This window comes from Lissotriton helveticus, chromosome 6, assembly GCF_964261635.1.
Source record: "Lissotriton helveticus chromosome 6, aLisHel1.1, whole genome shotgun sequence".
Taxonomy (NCBI): Eukaryota; Metazoa; Chordata; class Amphibia; order Caudata; family Salamandridae; genus Lissotriton; species Lissotriton helveticus.
In genome coordinates, this window is record NC_136067.1 from 1,716,230,509 (window position 1) to 1,716,255,975 (window position 25,467).

At 40.6% G+C, this 25,467-nt stretch overlaps 1 protein-coding gene across 1 annotated transcript in view; it reads left to right on the plus strand.

Moving 5' to 3' along the window:
- Positions 1–25,467, plus strand: part of PCSK2 (proprotein convertase subtilisin/kexin type 2) — an 850,498-nt gene that overhangs the window by 177,576 nt on the left and 647,455 nt on the right. Inside the window, exon 2 of the mRNA XM_078649584.1 lies at positions 11,686–11,790. Within this exon, the coding sequence (XP_078505710.1) occupies positions 11,686–11,790 (105 nt within the window). The remainder of the gene's footprint in view (positions 1–11,685; positions 11,791–25,467) is intronic.

The following is a 25,467-nucleotide window of genomic DNA, read 5'->3' on the forward strand; positions in this document are numbered from 1 at the left end:
TGCTGCGTGGATTCAACGTAATGTTAAGTTTGAATTGATCGCGCCAACCCAGAACATTCACACCCTTTACTACAACATATAATTTGATGTACGCAGATTGATCCTTAAAATATATGGTGGAAGCAATATAACCAATGAAATCAATGTTTGAACCATTGAAACCTTTTGCCATTACATCAGGAGGGCACAAATCACTCTTAGCAATCTTAGATTCATACATTTCATGAAAGTATTCTTCCGTTATGATGGTCCAAGGAGACCCAGAATCAGCCATTAGCTCTAGTTCAACACCCATAAATTTAACCATACACTTAGGAGAGTCCAACATATCCTCTTCAAGCAACCCTAAACTCACTAATGATACAATCATTCCTCTTTCTTTAAGGGATTCATCAGACACGATATGCTCACATCTTGACAAATTTGATCCCAAATCAGTGTCATCTCTCACACAAGAGACTTCCCCTTTTTTAAAATAATTACTTTTGTCCCCAATTTTCTTTTTGTCTTCCTTACAGGACTTGGAAAAATGACCAACTCTACCACATTTGTTCCACTCTTTTCCCAAGGCAGGACAAAACTTGAAGGAAGCTACATGATTGTAACTCCCACATCTAAAACATACAATGCGGTTACGTGATATATTCCTATAGTTTTGAAAACCTTTTGTAACTTTGTTCATAGCACATACTTCTTCACTTAGTTTATCATTCTTGCTACCCCTAGTGCTCGTTTCTTCAATAGTTTTCATCCATTTGTTAGATTGTTCAAAAGCCTTGGCAGTGGAAATGCTTTCTAATAAAGTGGGATTACCTAATATCCACAATTGTTCCTGTGTTTTCTTACATTTAACATTGACAATTATCTGATCTCTGATCATTTCGTCTGTCATTGCACCAAAATTACATGAAACCACCAAAGCTCTCAAACCCGTTAAAAAATCATCAAAAGATTCATTTTCTTTCTGTGCCCTCGTATAAAACTTGTAACGATTCAGAGCAATACTGGTTGTGGGTTTGAAACGTGTTTCTACACGAAGCATTGCTTCATCAAATACACCAGAGTCACCAGGAACAGGTGGTAAATTCTAAAAATAGCTTGCCCTTCGGATCCTAAACAATGAAGAAAAATATTCTTTTTTCTTTCATTTCCCATCCTTTCCCCATCAATAGCCTTTAAATAAGTTAAAAACTCCTCTTTCCATCTGTTCCAGGGGATGGGAGGATCACCCTTACATTGTAAAAATTTCGAAGGAGGGTCAAACTGCATTGTGAAAATGATAATAGTACAAATTAAATAGTGAACAAAATGAAGCAATATGATATTATTACCGTTGAAATAAAATAAAATGCAAAGTAAATAAACACAAATTCAATCCTTGAGTACACCAGCTGTGTACATCAGTGCTGTAATGTCCTACACAGCAGTTGTAGATTATAGTGCAAAAGTTTAGCACTAGCTCGAAATTTCCAGCAAAAACTCGGTGCCGATGTAAACAAATATAGTCGCCTTCACGTTACGTGACGTGACGCTCCATGCGTGTAGCATCATCAGCCTCGTACTTGGAAACCATGGTAACTGCACGCTCCAACACGGCGCATGGAGATTTGTTGCACGGGAAGACTCAGTCTTTCACGTGTTGCCCGTTGAAACCACATTCAAAGGTAAACATTTGCTTATTTCGTTTAAAATTGTGAAACTTTAGCGCAAACACCCATAAATTTCGTAGTTTTCGGTAAACACAGCGTCCTCAACCGTGCAGTCTCCAAGATGAAAAGCGTTACCAATAGAATATTGTACACCAGTGAGAGCAGGTGTAAATAGTATTCCAAGTAAAATAAAGTTTTAAATCCTTCAGTCCTTAAGTAGGATAGTCGATAGCAACGTCTTCTATGTAGGAATGAACCAGGCTCCAATCTTCAAAAGTTTATGAAATCCAAACTAGGTTAAGATCAGGTAAAAATCTAAAATCCTTTCAAAATCAGGTGTACCACACCTGTGCTGCTGTAGTAGTAGGTACTAGACACCCTCGTCGCCAATTTTGTAATAAAGAAGTTGAAAATCCAAGATAATTCCAAGTAAAATACAAGGTTTATTTAACTGCAGCACAGTACATCCACTCTCCAAGTTACCAGTCCTTTTTCTCCACCCCAATCCATTTCAGACCATAACAATTCTAAATGGAATCCATAACACAATGTGCATGAGCAGCTATGAAGAGACATTCTATTTAAAAGGGAAATATGTACAACATTGGAATTTGTATTAAAAGGGAAATATCTGCAAACAAGAATACTACAGCCAGGCCTAACGTTTGAGACAGAACGATGACTTTTTTTAACTGTTGTTTTTTCATGAATTTCATTGCTTTTTTTCGTAGCTCTAAGCACTTCCTATAATGTTAAAATCAAATCAAATAATCTTTTGGTGATGTATTTTGCGTGATAATACATTCGTGAGAATTTGAGTTTTCTTCTTTGTTGACAATGCAGGTCTTTTTCTGGAACACTGAATCGAGGTGGCTTGAAGCAGCCAGCCTTTCTATAGCAGACACATTTTCCAAAGATTTTATTTTATATTGTGGGAAGTCACTCTACTCCTAAGAGCACGGGTGTAGCAGCTATCATTGAAAAATTTGGAAAACCTTTTACACTGCCCATCCCTTCCTTTGGAAAACCATCTTTAGGCTATTTAAAATCAGCCTCTTTTCTGATTTACTCTGACTACTTAGCTGATGGACAGAACTCTTGGACATCACATTTAATAATTTTGACTATTTCTTGTAAGTGACTCTGGCTAGCTTCCTTATTATTTTAGAAGTTATCCTCTATTTAGATAACAGTTCTGGCAATCATTCTACTGCTTTGGCTCACACATCTCAATCCACTTATGCCACAGAAGATATGCCTTACCTCCTGTGGACCCCAAATGTTTAAATTGTTCGCATAACTAGTCATACATTTAGATGGACAGACCCATACTTCCTACACTTTGTTATTTCTCTGCTCTCCAAATATTGGACGCTTGTCCTTATTCTTTCATTCAACACAACTGGTATAATCTTCCACTTGGAGGCAATGTTTTGTATGCTGGCCAGGACCTCTCCCTATTTCACAGATTATATTTTTAAAGTTACTTATTACCACGTATTTTGGTGTCTTTGGCTACCTAATGATGACTTACATCCGACTCCTATTAAGAAAGTGTATTACTTGCTCTTTGATTCTTCTCCTACTAACTAGTTCAAAAACGTATGTTATGAAAACAGAAAGGTTTTGGCAGTGAAACTTCTCTTCATTGACCACACTACTTTGCAAATCAGTTCTGCAGGACTCAAATAAATCAGTAACATCTACTTGCTCACTGTAATACTCGCAGCACTTAAAAAAACTATCATCTATACCACATATGAACTGTGCACCCGCTATGTCAAAGAAAGTTCTTCCACCTAAAACTATTTTATATAGCAAAGTCTCTTCAATTAGATTTCAGATTATTCATCCTCCTTTTCACGAATGCAGACAGTCCTCACTAGGGCATCATTTGTTTTAACTATTAGGTCGGCTCATTCATGGAAGTCCAAAATAGTCTCGAATCCGACTACTAGGCAGATCCATACACTTCTTCTTTGCATTTTAATAGTTAGTCAATAGCATCCCTGAAGTGGCATTCTAAAATGTTTCCTCTTATAATGAAATGTACCTTTTTATTTAAGCACGCAGTTTTAACCCTAATATAGTTAAAATAAGAATAAAACTCTCTAATATTTCTAATTACTTTCGAGACTCCTTACTCTCGCAGCTGTGGCGATAACCTAGTGGCATATCTTGTTCTATAGATCAGCTATTCTAAAGGACCCTGCTAGCACTGATGATGATCAAGCTACATTTCCAATAGTAGACAACCTTCAATAAGCCTTGGATGGCAGCTGAATCAGCAACCTATATCCTCATTTTCACGCACCATGATATTGGCTTTGGGGGGACCAATGATGAAGTATAAACTCGTTCCATTCTAGCTATAGCCTAAGTGTCCTTTCCACTACTGCTTCTCTTCCTCTGAACTCTGGTGTTCCACAGAGTCTGCTTAATTTCTCTATTTATATTTTGATTCACAAAATGACAAACTCATCCACTTCCATTGGTTTGATTTTTAAACATATGCAGAAAAAACTCAATGTGTTCCCCATTTAAGTGGTGAGTAGTTGTTGGCAGATAGTTTTCAACTTTAACTTGGCCAGTTTGGGAGTGGATGAGTGGCAACTGATTTTAAATTAAATTGTGATAAAACAGGTTTTAGTTGTTAGTTGTCCTCCCTCCTTGTGAAACTGCTTTTGGTCTACTAGCATAATCCTTTGGCCCTTTACTACAAGGTAGTTAGAAATCATGGTATCTACTCAGAGAAAGAACCAGCTTTTACACTGATTTCTTTGGTCATCTTCCTATGTCGTTATCATGTTGAATGGGTACAAAAAGTTCAGCTGTTTTCATACTGATGGCGGAATAAGGTATTGTGGTCTCAGTCATCATCATCTATCACTTAGAATACTGCAGTTCACTTTATTTCCAAAATGTATTTAGGCTAGTCTACAAATCATCTAGAAAGTTGCATCCAGACTGATTCTTGGGGTTCTAAGGCACACTCATGATGAACCTCTACTGCGCCAGCTTCACTGACTACCAACACAGGCCAGGATGAGTTTTAACGTAAATTGTCTGACATTTGATACGTTTTTTGCTCTTCTTCTTCCTTTCTTAAATAGTGTCTTTCCCCTTATATTTCCACAGATTGTCTCAAGTATTTGAACCTAAATATGTCCAAATTATCTCTATCTAAGTAGCAATATACTGGATGTAGAAACGTCCCAATCTATGGCTGTTTGTGGACCTCCTTTCCACTTGATCTTTACACCAATACTTCTCCTGTCTCCAAAAGCATAGCTTTTTTCTTCAAGCCCAGCATGTGGTTATCCCCTCTAAGTATTCTGTGTACCAAAAAATCCTTCCAGATGGCTTTTCATTCTAAACATGTTTAATACCAGCCAACTAGATAAAAGATGGTATGTTTTTGCCACTTTATTTACAAGTCTTGGCAGACATAGGGTCTAGTTTAATTGTTGGTGGGCAGCCCATTTCTCCACTAGGGCGGCAGAGTAAAATACTCCATCTCCCTGATGGAGATGCCACCCACCAAATCTAGAAATGATCTCCAGGCAGGCAATCATTTCTGAAGCATTGGCAGGAACTTCCATCATCTCCCATGGAGAGGGGGGCATTTAGTATTTTTTACTGTCCCTTACTGGCAGGAGTTGCCTGGCGGTGAAGGACAGTAAAAATTAGCTACATGTCCACCCATCCTAATTGAGCGGATGGACATATAGCCAATTCTCTGATGCCCCTTGCTCCATCTGAGAAGTTTGGCCACACGGTGAAAGAGTAGTGACTGCCTTGATCAAACTATGGTCTGCTCACATTTAAGCAGACTACTGGACCACTATTTTGGCATTGAGGGAACACAGTCACCCTTGAGACCGAGTTCCATCTGCGCCAACATTTAAATTTGTCTCATTGTCCATTATTTTTGCTAAGTTTCTTTCCTAATTGCAGCCATCTTTTCAACATAAGCATGATTACACTTCATCTTTGATGCTTTTTCTACCACAACAGCCGTTCTTGTGTCAAGGTAAAAAGCAAGTTGAAAGTGCAGCAATTCTAATAGATCCATTGCTTTCGATTACACTGGTAAGGAACTGAAGTATCTAAAAAAATTAGTACTCAAGGTGACCCAGGTGTTCTTGCTTAAGTGCACCATATTCAGACAAACGGACTACAGGATTAATGAACCATGAGATTAATTGCCCCTCATTATCTTGGGCACTCCAGTTGCTGAGTATTTCTTTTTTATATATTTGCCAGTACACAGTTTTTAGAAATGACTTTTCGATTTAGTGTTGGATTAAAAAAGAGCAAAAAATAAGCCTGAAGCTCCTCAAGAGGAACCCTTCTGCATACTTATGTTTCGGAAAACAATCAAACACTGCATTGTTCAAATAAACCTTTGGCAATAAAACAAAAACAACAGATGTGTCTACCATAATGTGCTTTTCAGTCTCTGTATCACCCACTAACGTGTCTCTCAATGTAAATAAAATGTAATAAATTAAATGTAGCAAAATTGCATTGTTTTCCACTCCAAAACCTGTATATGTTCACCAGTAGGTACTAGTTAGGACCATTTTTCCTAGGAAATGCCTTTTTGACTTGCCTATAACTTTAAAGCCGTTTGACGAATCTTCATGAATTTTTCCCAAAAAAGTGTGCCAGTAATTCTAGTTGTTCGTGGAAAGTTCTGTGGTTATCGGCCAAGGGGGGGCCTAGCAAAATCGGGAGATCAGAAATAGTGCATTTCCAATGTCAATTTCCATGGAGTCCTCAGACATGTCTGCAGCCCGAACAGCTGGACGGAATTACACTGAATTTGGCAGAAAGGTATCTTTTGGGTCGAAAATCATGCTTTTTGTTATTTGGTGTAAATCTGTTCAGTAGTTTGTGAGAAATTAAAGGAAACCCCCTCCAAAGGCGTATTTATGCCCTGGGGACCACCACCGTTCCGGGGCTATAATTAGAAAAATAGACTGGGGACCCTTCGGGACCCCCTGGGCCCCTAACCCACCACACCTCCCTGGTTACAATTCTATTTTTGTCAAAAAGGGAGGAGGGAGACCACGATCTTCCCAGGGAAGGCCTTAGAATAACAAAGGAGGGGGACATGCAGCTCCCCTTCTGGAGCCATTTATGGCCATGGGGACGCACCCTGGCTCTGCTATCTGCCAAAGGGCCCACCCTCAGAAGATAGCTGTTTGCTTTTGCTTGGCAGGAGCTCACAGCTCCTGCCAAGCAACAGCAAACATTCGGCTCCCAGCAAGTGGGAACTGTCATACTGCTCCCGCTTGCTGGAAGTAGTGTGTTCATCTCTTTCCCTGCCCATATACATGAGGGCAGGGAACGCCAACCACCCATTTTTTTAGTTTATTTTTTTATGTTTTTCACAATATCACAGTACGTCAGCTCATGTGTCACCTGTGGTATTGCAATACGCCTCAAGGTTCACTTATTGAAGCTTGTGTGATCCTAAAGTACCACGGTCCCATGGTATCACATTTTGTTTTATTTCGCCCTCTGGTTAATGACTGCCTTTGCAAAAGTTAAAGACAGCCGTATTGTATACTTTTTCTGTGTTATGGGTTAGGGGCTTAGATATAGGTAAGTATCAGGTTTTATCACATCCCCCACCTATTACCACTTATTTGAAGTGGTAACAGGTAGGGAAAGTTGTATATAGTTTCTATACACTTTAAAAAAATGTAAAGGAGTACTGCAGTAATTCCAAGGAGGTACCTTGGTACTTAAAAAAAAAAATCTAAAAAGTATTTCACAAATGTAGTATACTATAGTGTCTTGAATTACTCTTTTTTTACACATTTTGTTCCCCAAAAATATGGGGTACCGTGAAAATACACAGAAATAGATACATTTCTTAAAAATTATCGTACTTCATAGGTACTAACACATACTCCATAAATTAAAAAAATATATTGAAAATTATAAATTGCCCTATTACTAACACATTAATGAAGTGGTACTAGGTAGGGATTAATAATAACATCTACTACTTACCTATAATTAAGCCTAACCCATAACACAGGTAATGTGTATTAAAAAATTATGCCTGCATATTCATTTGTTAAGCAACACAAGGAGATGATAGACGGAGCACTGAAACTTTTCAGACACTCACTCCCAGTCACTATTAGCTCCGGGTTGAATCAATCATTATTCTTTAGCTCACTTTGCCACCTCGGTTCAGACCCAGCCATATGCAAATCAGTCTTGATCCTGTTCCTTGTGGGAACACACCCAGGTCGAACTGCAAAGCCAGGTCTTCCCTGGACCAGAAACAAGCATCCTGGGACCGGTTTCTGGGTACCACCACACATTCATTGCCAAAGTGAGCAAGGGACCCATGTCAGAGCTGAAAGTGTTCACCATGTTGATTAAAAGTATGGGCTCTCAAAGATTTATCTCCTGTGTCTATAATGAGTATTGAGTGAGAGGAAATATGATACTGTAAGCTAGACATGGCTGGGATAAAGATTTGGAAGCTGCAGTGATGGATAAATAATTAACAATGATAAGCAGACTCCTGCTTAACAGGGTTTTACATACTGTACTAACCGCCAGTTAAATTTAAGCCATCTCAATGATGTCCGAAATAGTGGGCTCGTTGACCTCTTGGGCTAGGTTAAAGACCTGCAAACTTTGTTTTGAAAATGTAAAGCAGTAGCAGATCTTGGTGGTTTTGAGATGAGCTGTGACCCAGTTTCCAGTAACAAAGGACTGGCTCATTAATCTTAAATACTGCAGAGAAAAATGACATTTATTTCCAATTGTTGCCCCAGCCCAGATGCACCGCCATTGTATAGGATATGTTTTGTTTGTTCTGATAAGTCCAAATAAAGTTTAAAAATTTATAACACATGATAGAAGAGTCCAGTAATTTAGGAGCAGGAAATGGAAACAAATTTGGAACCAAAAGCTATTTTTCATATTAAAATCATCAAATGTAAATGAGGTGAACAAAAACATTATTTGTGAAAAGGAACAAAAGGTGTTCAAAATATAGTTTAAAATCTCTATAATTTTCTATTCTAATGCGTGTAGTTGTAATTGCAGTAAGAGGTACGTTGCATTCTAATATTCCACATCTGAACTGATGCAGAACAATTTATACAAAAATAATTTACCCCAAAAATTAAAAAGAACATGCAAAAATATTAAAATGTTTCTAATCTCTTAACTCACAACTCAAACGAGTTATAGATAGAGATTTTTGGCTGACTTCAGGGTGTCTGAATCCACTGTGATTTGTGTAGCATATTAAGATTGACATTACCTTTAAAACAGAATATCTTTGTCAGGTTCGTTCTTACTTTGTGACTTAGGGCCATATGTAGGTAGCTAAATACCGGTCGGTAATGGCCGAAAATCAGTAATTATCCTGTTGCTAACCGGTATTTAGCCTTATTTAATGTAGGAGGCAGGTTTTAAGGATTCTGCAATTTACAGATTCCTTATTTTAAGGAATCGGTAAAATACAGATTCCTTATTTTAAGGAATTAGTAAATTACCCAATCCTTAAAAGCTATGTAGGTGGCACTCAAGTGAGTGAATTTTTGCTATCAGGATTCATTATTTACTACCAACTACAAGTTGGTGGTAAATACCGAATACCTTAAATAAAGCAATTTTTTGCTTTTTTCTCAGTGCCATGTGGCAGACATTCATGCCCTTAGGGCATGTATGTGTGCCACATGTGCACACATACATGAATCAGGGGCGCAACAGGGTGTCCGCCTATTACCGATTCGGTATTTACCAAATCGATAATAGTGAATGGCTTCCCATTCATTCCTATGGGCCTTCAGGCCCATAGGAATGAATGGGAAGGTTATTCCTTCAAATAACGAATAACGAATTTTACCGATTCGGTATTTGGTACCAAATTTTTAGCTACATATGAAATACCGATTCCTAAATATCGAATCAGTAAAATTCGGTATTTAGGAATCGGTATTTCATATTTACCTACATCGGGCCCTAAGTATCTATATTAACTCATGACATACATAGCTACATGATAATTTGTCATCCATAATGAAGCCGTGGGCCAGATTATTGCAGGGGTGCTTAGCTAAGGTTTACACGGGTCCACTCCCTTACTGGGTGAGCCCAGCTCAGACCGTGGACATGCTATCCATTGCAAAACATATGCTTTCTGCTGCCCTGAGTTGGTGCACCCGCTCCATACAGCCAACAGCAGAGAGCAGTGATAGATTTATGGTTTACATTTCTCTTCTTCGTACAGATAGCTGTGACCACAAAGGAGACCATGATGCTGCGTGTCGTCAGACACTGCACCTAACTTTGTTGGTAACTCCAAGACCCCTAGGATAGAGTAGGTACTGGGGGCAACAACAAACACACTCACAGCATTTTCCCATCCACACTGTTAGTGTCACTGCACCTCAGTGGAAGAGGTTCATCCTGGAAAACAGTTATTGCATCTCTCTGTTGACTTTATGACTGGGTGTCTGATTCTGTAACAGGGTGCCGGTATGAGGTCATGGGTAAATGCACTCTCTCACCGTACACTGTATGAGCACTAACATTACATCCTTAGTGGAAGATTTACCAACTTTTCACATAGCGCAAAACAGCAGCTGCAAATGCTGTGCTGCGCTATATGAAAAGGAGAGAGGAGGAGAGCGGCCTATTTACTAAAATAAGGCACTCTCCTCCCCTCTCACTGGCACTGGCGCTGAAATCAACTGCCGTGCACCACAGAGACACCTTTGTGCAATGGTGCAAGGGTGTCTTCATGTGTCTAGCATAGGTTTTGTAGTAGAACAGTACCCTTCCAGTACAAAATACTATGCTGAGACTCACTGCAAACCTTTTCCCTCTTTGTATGCATGCTGTACAGTGCAGCACACAGGCACAGCCAGAAAAGGAAGGAGAAATTAAAGCATTCCTTCCTTGCACCTACTTGAAAAGGGTGCAGTTTTCTCACGCTAAACCCAATCTACTTTACTTCGTAAATTGGATTTAGCCTTAGACTCCTGGGTGGTGGCATGGAAACGCCCATGCACCACCCTTGGTACGCCCCCATGGTGCAAAGAAATGCAAAGCAGCGCTATGCACTGTTTCGCGTTACTTTTCCGTTATTTCGAGAGTTTAGCTCTGGAAAGTAAATTGGAAAACATGAATTTGTGCCAATGTGCATCACTTTTGAGTCACAAACACTCTTAGTAAATCTCCCCCCCCCACATGTTGGTATTGTGAAAGAATTGCTCAAATGTTTGTTGCATCTTCTGTGATACCATATTAACAAAGTGGCGCAAAAATAGGAATAAATGCAAATTTCTTTTTTCCAGCTCCAGGAAAATCTACCTATGAATTTGAGCTCTTTGTTAGAGCATCGTTTTTCAAAGTATCTTTTCAAAAGCATTTTCTACCATACCATTACTTTTCTTTGTAGAGTGTTTTTTGACCAAAGTTTTTTCGTACATTTCAACCACCCCTTATAAAAACATTGTATTTCTCTCTCTATAACAAAGCAGTTAAACATGAGGTAAAGAGCTGGCTGGGTGTTGGCTGCATGACCATTTGTCATCAGTTAATGTTGGTGTCTCGACATAAATTAGCCGGGAGAAAAGCATTATACATTGTCATTCTTTGTAATAAATACTTACTAGTGACATATGAATGCATGCAAACTTTTACTGAACTGGGAACAGAGTCTACAAAATAAGTAATGTTCCGGGCAATATTCTGTGCGTCTGCTGTGATGGCCATCAATCAGACAAAATGTGCCAAAATCAGAAAGCCTTGTTGATTTCTGTCCAACATTGTGCTTTAATTTAATCGATGTTTGGTCCTTAGAGGAGAATATCAAAAGCTATTGTACACTGATATGAAATTTAGTGGCGTTGTCAATTAGTCTGATAAATGGTATAAATGAATTCATATGCATTGACGGACATAACTGACTAGAATCTGGTGATGTGACCTAAAAGCATGCTCTCTTGGCGTGATAATTCTGATATTTATTTTTTCCCTCTTTCAGCTTCCCTTTGCAGAAGACTTGTACCATTTTTATCACGATGATATTGCCAAGACTAGAAGAAAACGCAGTGTCCATCATGTTCACCATTTGGCGAAGGATTTGCGGGTATGTTCCAACAAATATTGCTAAATGTATACTAGTGTATAGGAAGAGCTTAGCTAAAATTCCTCTGTCATGACTTTACCATAAAATGTCTATTTTTGGTGCGATTTTCCTGTGGCTAAAAATTTTATTATTTGTAATTTAATTGTGTAAAAGTCAATTGACCGAAATTCTGTCTGTATATTTTGCTTTCTGCTGTTTGGTGTACTTTATGTAACATATCTTGACTGCAGGCCGCAAGATAAGAGAGCATCTCGTTCTGATTCAAGAATGATTATGGGTGTGCTGACGTGTTATTGGTTTCTGTTGGTCGTGACTTTTCTTTGTAGTGTTGGCCTAAAGGTTCAGGAGATAAGTGTTTTGCTCTCGGCTACTGAGAAACTAAATCAAGAAGCAAAAGCCAAATAGTAGCCTCCGTTCTTATAACAAAATAGTATATTCACTCAAGCACTACTTTTCTGTTTACACCATTCATGTTTGAGATGCTTCTACAAAAATACTCTCCGCAAAATGTCCCACTGATCCTTGAAGCTCGCTAAATGCTATATCAAAACCTACCATTAATAAATAATGATCATGTGTTACATGGCAATGTTGTATATAAATGTTAATCTAGATAACACACAATTGATATCAGTAAGGCCTTGAATCAGTTTGAACCTTTGGTACGTACTTGAAGCACATTGGCATGCAAATGCAGCACCTCCACCCCCACAACACCCTGGGGGCCCGCAACGGGCCCCCTAAAAAATGCATGCCTTTTCATGGCGGAGTCACCGCCATGGAAAGACACTTCTCCGCCATCATAGTAATATTGGCACCATATTGCTATACTTTTCCTCCCGGTAGGCAATCGGGTAGATTGACTACCGGCAGACGGTCTTCCCGTCCGCCGAGGTCCCGTCCGCCATCGTAATGTGGCAGAAGGGAAAAGTCATGCGGGCGGTGGGTTCACTGTGAGCCCCCCTCCCTGAAAAGAATTGGCCTTGCAGGTGGGCTTCCTGTGTCCCCATTTTCAGCATTTTCAGCTCTGGGGGGTGAACTACCTGTGTCTTTTAGAGGCACGGGGAGGGTGGGGCGCACACCCCGTTCTCCATAAATAATAAGATCAGCTATGGGGATGGGCTCCCTGGGGCTTATAATGGCTTGGGGGGGGGGGGGGGCTGTGCATCTCCCCTTTCCATAAAAAATGTTTTTTGTTCACCTGGGTTAGACTCCCCAGGGCTTATAATGAATAAATGTGGCCTGGCTGCCATTTCTTTGTTTTTTTCATCCTGCAAGAATCTTGTAGGATTGCAAGATTTTTGCAATTTTCTTTACTTTTTGGCCCCATGGGGGTCTTTCTGACTCCCCCCATGGGGTCCAGGGGGCCAGGGTATCCCTACCCTGCCCCATATAACTTTTAATTTGTTTACAACTTCAGGACAGGGAACTAAGTCACAGAGTCCTGCAATGACTGCTTGAAACATTTTTTCTAATGTTGCTGGCAGCCAACCAGAGCACTTCGGGAGTCTGACTCCCACGGGAACGAGATGGCCCAAGGGAAGGCTTTCTGGGCCAATCAGAATGCTCTACTTTTAAATTGGTGCTACCGCAAGAGTCTTGGAGACTCTTTCATGCCGATGTTCCAAAATATAGATTATTTCTTTACCCTTAATTTCTCAAAAACTACTGAAACGATTTACACCAAATCACAAAAAAACACAATCTGCAGACCAAGATCTATATTCCTGACGAATTTGATGTAATTCTGTTCAGCAGTTTTTGCTATAACTTGTCTTAAAGAAGTCTATAAAAACTGCAGTAGTATTTCATGTTTTCGGACCCCCACCCCCATTTTTCTCATTCCCAGCTTGATGTATCACCCTGAAACTTCCCAGGAAGAAGCTGAGGTGAATGAACTTTTATTTTGGAATGTTAAGGCTAAATTTAGCGTTTAGGAGTGGGTACTGGTAAAGGGAGGTAAGGGTAATTGTAGGGGTTTGGGGTTGCTGGTGGTAAAGGAAGGCAAGGGTAATTTTAGGGTTTAGCAGTGAACAGTGATAAAGAGTGGTAAGGGTAGTTTTAGGATTTAGCGGTGGATAGTGGTAAAGGGTGGTAAGGGTAATTATAGGGTTTAAGGATGGTAGTAGTAAAGGGTGGACCTCAGGATGTCATAAATAATATCTTAGAACATGTAATGAGTGATGTAAGAGGTCACAAGCCGTGCATGGCGGGGGTACCCATTTTAGTTAGTTCTGCTAACTACAACTGGTGAATTTTGGGGCTTTTTTTGTTCAAAATGTTGATGTTGCTGCTGACATGATCACCTAACTATAATGTTGGGAGGGACCAGCCTCTCTGCTGAGACCCCTCTCTTGGACGACAGGGGTGCATTGTGGGTAGTGAAGAGGGACTGGCCTCCTTTTACATCTTTCTCTCAGATGACAGGTGTTCATAGTAGGGTGCGTGCAAGTACTGGCCTCTGCCGAGGCCTGTCTGTTAAATGGCGGATATGCATAGTAGGGTGTGTGGAGGGACTAGACTCTCCACTGAGACCTTTCTCTGGAATGATGGGTGTGCATAATAGTGTGAGTGGAGAAAGTATCCTCTCCACTGAGACCTTTCTCGTTGATGACAGGTGTGGGGTGGTACCGTCCTCTCCTCTAAGACCTTTCTCTCAGATGATTGGTGTGCATAGTAGGGTGTGTGGAGGGATTGGCCACTCCACTAAGACCCCTCTATTGTATGATGTCTGTGCATAGTAGGGTATTCAAAGATCATCTACTCCTTCCTATTTTTCACAATCTCGCAAGAGTCTTGTGAGATCATAAATTTAAATAAAAAGAATTACCATTCTAATTGTCAAGGTACTTATGTTTTACACACCTCCTCTCAATAACATAGGGCACAATATACATTTCTCCTAGTACAGTGTATGTACAAATCACCTACTCCATTTTACTATATACAATCCCACAAGAGTCCCACAAGATCATAAACTTTTTTCAAAATAATATATATTTACTTTCATTACAGTACTTATACCTTCAAGACATCCTGTCAAAATCTGAGGGGGCATGATAACTTCTTCTGCACCCCTTATACAGCTTTTTTACGTCATTTTCACAAAACCTGCAATTTTTCACAGTAATCAGTAATGGCCATTTTATTCTCAAACTTTCAATAGCCAGCCCATCTGAGTGCTGCTATCATAGTTGTCTCTTGCTCCCATGAGAGCATGAAGGCTCATGGGAAAAAAAGGCCTCTCGACAAATCACAGGGCTCTTTTGGGATTCGCGCTCTCGCAAGACTCTAGCGAGACTCTTGCGGACCCAACCATCCAATATATCAATTATATTTTAACCTTAATTTGTCAGAAACTACTGATTGGATTTACAACAAATCACAGAAAGCACAATCTGCGGACTAAGATCTAGCTTCCTGCCAAATTTGGTGTAATTCTGTTCAGCAGGTGGATTATCTTTTTGGGAGAAAGTTTTTGGAAGATTCATCAACGGGGCCAAAGTTATTAGCAAAACCAAAAAACACCTTTTCTATGGAAAAGCAGACCTAACTATAACTACCTACTGGCAATCGCCAGTAGGTAACATATATATACATATATATTTCTCCAACAAAGCAGTCCAGTAACGAAGGGTGCACTCCTGCACAGCGGGTGCATGCGGCGGAGACGGACTATCCCTGAATTATATCCACCATCAACATAAAGTATGCTGCACTCTCCCAGATTCATTTTATAAATAAAGATTTATTTAAATGTCATTGCCAGCTCCTGCCACACCTACGCGTTTCGACCGGCAGGTCTTGGTCACGGTGTTCAACCGTAGCCAAGACCTGCCGGTCGAAACGCGTAGGTGTGGCGGGAGCTGGCAAAGGCCTTTAAATAAATCTTTATTTATAAACTGAATCTGGGATAGTGCAGCGTATGTTAGTGGTGAATATAAATATATAAATATATATATATATATATATACATTTATATTTATTTATATAACGGCAATCGGTCTCAGACGTTTTGCTATCAGCCAATTTCCCTGATTGATTCAAGGGTCAAGATCTTAGGCCATATTTTACTGTCCCTCCTCGAATAATGGCCGATCACAAATAATTTTCTTCAGAGGTGCAGTTTGGCTTCAGACAGGGTATTGGGACAACTGAGCAATGCTTACATGTGTACTTCATTTTGGGGAAGCACGTGAAAGCCAAGTGAGGTTCCCTGCATCTATCTTTTATTGATTTATCGAGCACCTTCGATTTCATCAATCACTTTAAGCTATGGGGAAATTATGAATAAAATAGGAGTTGAACAGGACCTACTGTCTCTTATAATGCGCTTCCATCAGGACGTGACAGTTAAGGCTTGTTATGGTCCCTCAAGCAAATGTTTCCCAAGTATTAGATCGATTAGGGGTGTCAGGCAGGGGTATATTTTGGACCCTTTCCTCTTTTTGTTGTACATCAATGGAATAAGTGAATTTTCGTCCAGGAAATGTAAAGATGACCCTCGTATGGGCCATACTTTTATCCCCATTTTATTATATGCGGACAACGCAGTTTTAATAGCCCAAACTGCAACATGCTTTCAGCTTCTTCTAGATCTGTTTTTAACATATATGGAGGACTTAGACCTTAAAGCTATTTTTTTCTAAATCCTATATTATGACTCGCTCTAGCACCAAGTCAAAGTCTTTCAAATATGAGGGAGTCCACTTTATCAAAGGTTAAACATTTTAAATATCTGGGGATTTTGTTTATTCAGTCTCTAAGCTAGTTCCCGCTTGTAACACTGAGAGGCCAGATTTTTAGGAGAAATATTAAAGTTATATTCAGATTTGCAAGTAAGCTTCAAAATGAACCATTTGAAATAATGTGGAATCTTTATAAGAGCAGGTGCACGTCGCTTGCATTTATGGTGTACTGGCCTATGGGGACATAACAATGTGGAGATCCTACAACATGTAGATAAGCAATTTATACATGGATTATCCGTCCCGGGAAACACTCCCTCCTTAATTTGCCATGAAGAGCTTGGTATTCCATTTTTGAAAGATGTGAATGGGCTTGCACCTCTATTATTGTGGATAGAAATGTGGTCATCACAAGAGGCTGGTTTTACAAGATCCTGTATCTACGACTACCTGATATTAGATGGCTTAAGTATGTGAAGGGTTCTTTTGACCCTCTGGGTTCGTCTGATTTATATAGTTACCCCGATTAATTGGCCCGAATCTTATGCCAAGTGTCAATAAAGTGTACTTGGAGCACTGCATAAATATTCATTTAGACATGATGCAGAAGATGTGGAGTATTGTAAACTATGCTCAAGTTTCAACAACCTGTGGCCTAGAGCCCTATCTGGGATGGTTTATAAACCCCACTCAGCGTTATTGAAAAGACACACAGATGATGGATGGAATGCAGAGTAAATCAAACATTCACCCCAGTGAAAAGATCTGGGTTAAATCCATTGATCTTTTGCTCACCATGCCACCCCAGTTTGGACCCAGCCATGTGCAAATCAGTCTTAAATGTCAAGAGGAGCAGGGTCAAGACTGATTTGCACATGGCTGGATCGAAACTGGGGAGGCATGATGAGCAAATAAACAATCAATGTAACCCAGATCTCTTGACTGTGGGTGAATGTTTGATTTTTTCTTCATTCCGTCCATCATTTGTGTGTCTTTTACTTTCATGCCCTAAAGGTACCGGGATACCCAAAAGTGGGTCATGGGCTCTCTGTGCCACTGGATTCCATCTAGCCTGGCTGCTGACGGGTGATACCACAAAACCGATCCCAGGATACCTGTTTCTGATCCAGGGTGGACCTGTCTTTGCAGTTCCGGCAGGACGGCTCCCATGAGGAGGAGGGTCAAGACTGATTGCATATGGATGTGTCTAAACTGGGGGGAATATTGAGCCAAAGAACTTATGGATTTATCCAGATCTCTTGACTGGGGGTGAATCTTTGATTTGTTGCATATTCCGTCCTCATTTGTGTCTTTTATCTAACTTTCCATGCCATGGGCCTTATAGAGGGATCAATATGCCAATCAGAGATTAGCTGATTTCTATATATTTGAGGGTCAGAGCACATTCACTGGACACTAGACAGTGGTGACCCAGTGTGCAAAGTCTAAAAACCAGGAAAAAAGTTCAGCGAAAAATGGGGTGGCATTGCAAAAAGGGGCACTTTCTCAGATTTTTACTACTACCCTTCATGAATATTGTTTGTTTTGTTTTGTCTATTTTTTTCTAAGTCATCGTTAATTTGGGAACTGTACTATACCGGAAAGTCAAGGCGGCCTAGCAAGACCAACTTTCTGCTGAACAGACATTATCTGGATAACTAGTTGTCAGAGAAACCTTGCATTTTCACTTTTAGTGTGCTTAGTGATTTCTATTTCTGTATATCCTTAAAACTCATATTATGGTACTTTTAGATCCATCAGCAGTGCTTCACACCGTGCAAACCACATTCTCGTTAGACTACAGGATGTATTAAATTGTACAGTTTATTTGTAGTGCAAACGACTCCCTTGAAGGAACAGCACTAGCTTTAATTGTATCAAGCTTGCCTGAAAAGTCTCAATGTTTATCCTCAGTTCATTTCCACCAATAACTACCCAGCAATTAATATTGACTTTGTCACCAGTATATTTTGAGGTGGACTGGTATCTTTGGGGTATATTTTTCAGATTTAGTTGTTCTCATTCCTAATCTGTGCAGACAGCTGCAGAATTAATTTAGAGCTGCAATTCTTTCTGGTCCACCATTGGGACCAGTTTTTGATCTACACTTATTTGCACTAGATGTATTTATCGGGAGTAACTAGCAAAAACTCAATCCTTCAAGGCCAGTAATTCTAGTATTCAGAAGGCCTCCTTTTAGCATTGAACTTCTCTGGTATTAGTCCACTGAAACTTTCCTGGTCCCCCAAGAATGATGCAGACTAAGATACCACTTTTCTAATGCATTCTCTGTGCGCCATAAAGCAACATTGAATTATGCTTTTTGCCCTTAAATGTGTGCATAAACTGCTTCCCTACATAGATAACACACACAGGAATTGAAAGCAATTGATTTATTCGTCTCAGGATTGGAATCTGCCAATCACATCAATTCAATAAAATCACTATTACGTATGTGTCTGTAATAGTGCCTAGAAATGGAGGAGCTAGAGCAGTAACTTGAACTTATTGATCAGCTCACGTCATACCTGTACTTTGTTATTTAAAATATCTGCCAGTTTGCAAGCACATCAAATTAAAGTTAATGTGTGCAGAACATTGTGATTTGTACAATTGAGTGTCCTCATTGCTGAGGAGATAATTCCAGGGTATGTGCAGCCCGCACTCTCACACCCGCTGATTCAGCATGTGTCACCCTATTTTTGCTATGTGTAGGTAGGCTATTAATCATTTTTGATATTATTCGGAGATTTCTGAACACTTTTCTACCTGTTCTCAGAGAAACTACAAACCACTTCAGACAGAAGCATGTGACGTGTCACGCTTTGCAGATTCCCCCCATGATTATAAATAGTCCCCTGAGAAGTGCACGTCAGAAGAAAATGTGTGAATGTCGTGTTTGCTAGCAGTGAGTAGTGAAAACAATTAAGGGACACCATAGTAAACGAATGCTCTACTGTTGCAGGATGCAACGTCTGTAGTACTCCTGGGGGAAGGGTAAAGCTACATTTCCCATAAAGCTATCTTAAGCAACTAATCATTTTCCCAGTTGAGCAGAGAGAGTTGCTGACACCCACACATGATGAAAAACAGAGCTGGGATCCCCTACCGTGAATCATATCTAGCAGCAGATTGCAATAATGAAACTGTGCCAGCACACACCTGGATGTGCGATGCTGCTGGTTCTCTTATTCCAATTAACATTGAAGGTAATATTTGAAGTAGCACATCATAAAATCCAATTATTCTTTTCTTATTTTGTTACTGAAATATGCTCCTGTGAAGCAGTGCTCCATGAGTCATACTATCCACAGTAATTAGTTCAAGAAGCCTGGGGTTTCCAGAGGGTTTCCTTTTCAGTGTAATACATGGGCAGCAGGGACACGGATCGGTGGACCTGCTTCCTGCCAATAGAAGGTGGTGCAGGAGAGAGAGTCTGGCAGCGTTTTCAAGTGTTTTTGTTTCCCTGCTTCTCAACCGCTGACTGCATGATATTGAGAATGGCCCAGGAGAAGCTGACATGGAAGGGATGTTGAGTTCCCACAGCTCAGCCTGCCTTATAGCAGTCCAAAGATGAAGCACGCTGAGGATATGTCAATTCCTGTCATAAAGACCATGACCCAAGCGATAATATGAAAGGGATATGGCAGTTCTAAGCAATGTTTGACCCCTTTGCATAAGACTGCAATTGCAAATCAGACCCTTAAAAATAGATTGAAGTTCACAAATGTGTTTGTTAGATGCGTTTTTCATGGCGCTATTAGGTCAAGATTACTAGAAGCAAACACGTTGCATTTGTCCCATTGAAAGTCATTTTAGTGAATGCCTGAATCTAAGAGTCCAAAAACTAATGTACAGAAGGCATGACAACAGAACGTATTCTCAATATAAATAATGTGTTGATTATTTCGTACTAAATGTAGGTACTGTGATGGGTTTAGCGGTACATGTAAACCGTGAAAATGTTGCTCCTCTGCTAGGATTTGATAAAATGTTTTTCTCGTGATTTTTTCATTGAAATTATGAAAGGTGCTGCAGAAGCTAAAACGAGGATACATTTCTTATAAATGCATGAGAAAAAAAAGTCTGGCCTACTGAGTGAAACGTCCTTTCAACTGTAGCAGCAGTCTGTTAATTGATTCCCCAGTATTGTCCTGTGAGGCACACTAGAACCCCATGTTGTTGAAATCAGACCGAAAGCATTTCCTATGGAGGAGTTTGCAATAAATCAAGAAAGTTTCATTTTGACACAGAAAGTATTGTTAGTGCTCAAGATCGCTAAAGTGAGGACACATTTTCTGTAAATGTTCAAACTTCTACATTATCCATGTCAGAAATAAAGTTTGACACGCTGAATGAAAGTTAGTTGGCTCCCCAGTGTTTTCCCATCATTTTACATGCTTACATTCTGTATTCACGACTGTGAGTAAGTGGTTTATTAGTTAGAGGGGCTGAGGTCCACCACAAGTAATAAAGTCACTCTCTTTTCAAGTCCAGTAAAATAATTTAATATTTTAAACCTGAGCTTAAACTTTGGTATCTATGGCTTAGAACAAACAGTCTTAACTTGTGTGTAAAGTAGAGACGGGTGGTAAACTGTGCTTCTCAGGCAGAGTTTGCAGAGTTTTGCTACTCTCAGCATAGAGTTCAGCAAAAACTCTGCCAAACGCAGTGTGCCCACCCCTATTTACTACTCAGTTTTTCACAGACTTGCCACAGGCCCCGATCATCTCGCACAGTGTTTTTACCATCAATCAATCAATCAATCAATCAATCAATCATAGCATTTATCAAGTGCACTACTTACCTATAAGGGTCTCAACCCGCTGAGGGTGGGGAATGCTGCTGCTGCTCGAAAAGCCAGGTCTTGAGGACTCTTCTGAAGGTCAGCAGTTCTTGGGTCTGCCATAGGTGGATGGGGAGGGTGTTCCAGGTCTTGGCTGCGAGGTGGGAGAACAATCTGCCGCCAGAGGTCACTCTTCGGATGCAGGGGACTGTGGCGAGGGTGAGGTTGGCAGAGCGTTGCTGGCGGGTGGGGGTGTAGAAGTTGAGTCGTCTGTTGAGGTACACTGGTTCGGTGTTGTGAAGTGCCTTGTGTAAGTGGGTGAGGAGCTTTAAGGTTATCCTGTTGTTGACAGGGAGCCAGTGCAGGTCTCTCAGGTGGGGTGTGATGTGGCTGCAGTGAGGGATGTCGAGGATCAGGTGTGCAGAGGCGTTTTGGATGTGTTGAAGCCGTTTCAGGAGTTTGGCCGCGGCTCCTGCGTAGAGGGCATGTTCGTAGTCCAATCTGCTGCTGACGAGGGCCTGGGTGACCGTTCTTCTCGTTTCAGTGGGGATCCACTTGTAGATTTTGCAGAGCATGTGGAGGGTGTTGAATCAGGAGGAAGAGACGCCGTTGACCTGCTTAGTCATGATGAGGGTGGAGTCGAGGATGACCCCTAGGTTGCGTGCATGGTCGGTGGGTGCTGGAGCTGTTCCCAGTGTGGTCGGCCACCAGGAGTCCTCCCAGGCCGAAGGGGTGGATCCGAGGAAGAGGACCTCCGTCTTGTCCAAGTTCAGCTTCAGTCGGCTGTTCCTCATCCATTCGGCGACGGCCTTCATTCATTCCATTCATTACTTCGTGGAGGGGGTTTTGGCAGTGTGGGGGTCGTTGGTGAGGGAGAGGATCAGCTGGGTGTCATCGGCGTACAAGATGATGTTGAGGTCAGGCGATGTGGGCAAGCGGTGCCATGTAGATGTTAAACAGCGTTGGGCTGAGTGATGAGCCCTGGGGTACGCCGCAGACGATCTCGGTGGCTTCGGAGCGGAAGGGGGGGAGGCTAACGTTCTGTGTTCTGCCAGAGAGGAAGGAGGTGGTCCAGTCCAGGGCCTTCTCTTGGATCCCGGCACAGTGGAGGCGTGTGCGTAATGTGTGGTGGCAGACCGTGTGGAAGGAGGCTGACAGGTCCAGGAGGATGAGGGCTGTGGTTTCTCCGTTGTCTAGCAGGGTCCTGATGTCATCGGTGGCGGCGATGAGGGTAGTTTCGGTGCTGTGGTTGCTGCGGAACCCAGACTGGGATGGGTCCAGGATGCCGTTCTCCTTGAGGTAGAGGGTCAGTTGTCTGTTGTTGACAGCCTTCTCGATGACCTTCACTGGGAACGGGAGATAGGCCAGATGTTCTTGAGGTCCTTGGGGACCGCCTTGGGTTACTTGAGTAAGGCGTTGATCTCCGCGTGCTTCTAGCTCTGCGGGAAGGTTGCTGTTTTGAGGGAAAGGTTGATGGCTTTCTGGAGATGGGGTGCGATGGTGGTGCTGGCTTTGTTGAAGATGTGGTGTGGGCATGGGTCTGACAGAGATCGGAGTGGATGGTGTTTGTGATGTTTTGCATACTTCTCCTTTAATTCTCCATGTCGTTACCCACATTCTGTATTCTGAGAATGTACTCGCTTGTAAGTTCTTACTGTGTCAGTTACTGATGGCTGTTCCTGGGATGAGGTTTTAATAAACCCACCTAATCTCTCTATTACATGATTCCTTGTTTTAGTACATTTTTAACTAATATTACACTGGCGACGATTGGACACCTCAACCAGAACAACTTGACAAAAGAAAATTACCTCGCTTTCTCCTCCAGCGGCAGAACTGAACTACAAGAAGAGAAGCGTCGACTTCCCAGCGGCTGATTTGACATCAATTACTCGGTGAGGAGAGCGGGAGGAATATTAATAAATTAAAATATCCAGGGAAATTTAGTTGACTTAATAAATTAAAAGAAAAGGGATTTTAACTGATGCGCGAGCTCAACGTTCCTATTTGCTCGCGCAACACCCAAGACAGAGCTGCGCGTACATACGTCAGACGCTGCTCTTTTGGAAACCGTGCGCTGCGCTTCAATCCCTCGACTACGCTGCGTTTCAGCGTGAAGCGATTCAACTCGTCAGATACGATGCGTTTCAGCGCATTAGAACGAGCGCAGTAGAACACTTCATATGAATAGATTCTATTTGACACAGATAAAGATTCCTTTTCTTTTGGAACACCAATTGCAATTTAAAGAACGTTAGACAAAAGAAAATTCTAAAAATAGATCTTGTCTTTTGTTAATGTGTTCCACTCCCTGAGGACATTAGTAGAATGAGAAGTACTATGATCTCACAATCACATGTGTGAATACTACTCAAATGAACACTCTCTATCATTTATTAAACTAAAGAGACTGAATTCTGAGTTACAAAGGTAATTCTATGAGACAAAACAAATAAAATATACTTATAGAGAAAGAAAGCAGAAGATTATTTCAACCTGTTAAACAAATTATTTATCACATACCTAGATATTGAGGTACACTCTCTGATACAAAGATGCAAAATGTTACTCAGCCGGCATTTTTTCTGGTCAGTCCTGGTGAACCAAATGTAAAATGGAAGAAGTGGAAAAAGATTTTTGCAAACTATGCGAGAGTATGTGGAACAAATCTCAGTGCGGAAAGAAAACATTCACTTTTATTGCATTGCTTAGGAGGAGAGGGTCAGGATGTTCTTGAACATTTACCTGACCTTTCAGCTGCAGAACAAAGAAATTTAAATGAATATGAGATAGCTATCCTACAACTAGACAGACATCACTTACCTAGACTCAGCACGATTATGGAAAGGTATCACTTTGGTCTAAGGGAACAAAAGAAAGATGAGTCCGTGGAAGACTATGTGTCGTCTTTGAGGAAACTTGCTTCCTCTTGCAATTTTGGTCAATCCCTTGATGAGAGAATTCGTGATCAGTTTGTTTTAAGATGTGCCCATGATGACATAAGAAAAGAACTTTGGTTAAAAGATGAACCACCTCTCGAAGAAGTACTGGAGATTGCCAAACAAGTTGAACATATGACGAAATGTGTCGGTGAACTTAAAAAAGAGAAGGATAAACCTTCTGTTGCTGATTCAAAAGAGGAAGTAAAAGTTGATGAAACGATTTGTCAGGTTAAAAAAACAGATGGAGCAAATTTTGAAGAGAGAACATTTAGGCAAATGAATTCTTCTAACGTTAGATTTTCTTGTTTTAGATGTGGTCAAATTAACCATCTAGCTAATTCTCCTATGTGTCCTGCTCTGAAAACAACTTGTAATCTATGCAATAGAAAGGGTCACTATGCTAAATTTTGCAGGTCAAAACCACAAAACAGTGATAATCCTAGGAGAAGGTGGCCACAGCCTCAAGTAAGATCCATTTGTTTTGAAGTAAATGATAAAGAACCTGATCATCCTTCGTTTCTGGTCAAAGTAGAAAATAACATGATAAACTTAAAATTTGATTCATGCTCAAAGATAACTATTATAAATGAGAAAATGTTTAATGAATTGTTTGCGAAATATGTAAAAATGTTTAAATGTGATATTGTTCCTTTAGGTTATAGTGAAAAACCAATCTCTATGTTGGGATATTTTTTCGCTGAAATTGAACTGGGCTCTCGTATAATTGTGGGAAAAGTATATATTTCAAAAAAAGGAGATGCATTGTTAGGTTGGTTGCATCAACGACAGTTGGGAGTCACTCTTGATCCCAATGCTTCTCCTCAAGTCCAAATTCAAGAAATATCTGATACACCTAGTACAACAAGTGATGCAAATTTATCTCTGACCTTAGCTAAAAAGTTTCCCAATGTCTTTAAAGATGATTTAGGGTGTTTGCGTGGATATAAACATTTGATCAAGTTGAAAGATAATGCTCTCCCTGTTGTAGCCAAAGTTAGGAGAATTCCCCTCTCAGAACAGGCTAAGGTACAAAATGAGTTGGATAAGCTTATCAAGAGCAACATAATTGTTTCAGTTGAAGCTACAGAATGGCTTGCTCCTGTTGTCATAGCGAAGAAACCCACAGGTGAAATTCGCCTTTGCATTGATTTAAGGTCACTAAACAAGGAGGTTGTAGTTGACAGGTTCCCACTTCCTAACATTGATGAAATGATTTGTACTTTAGAAGGAGCAAGATACTTTACCACTCTTGATCTTGCCT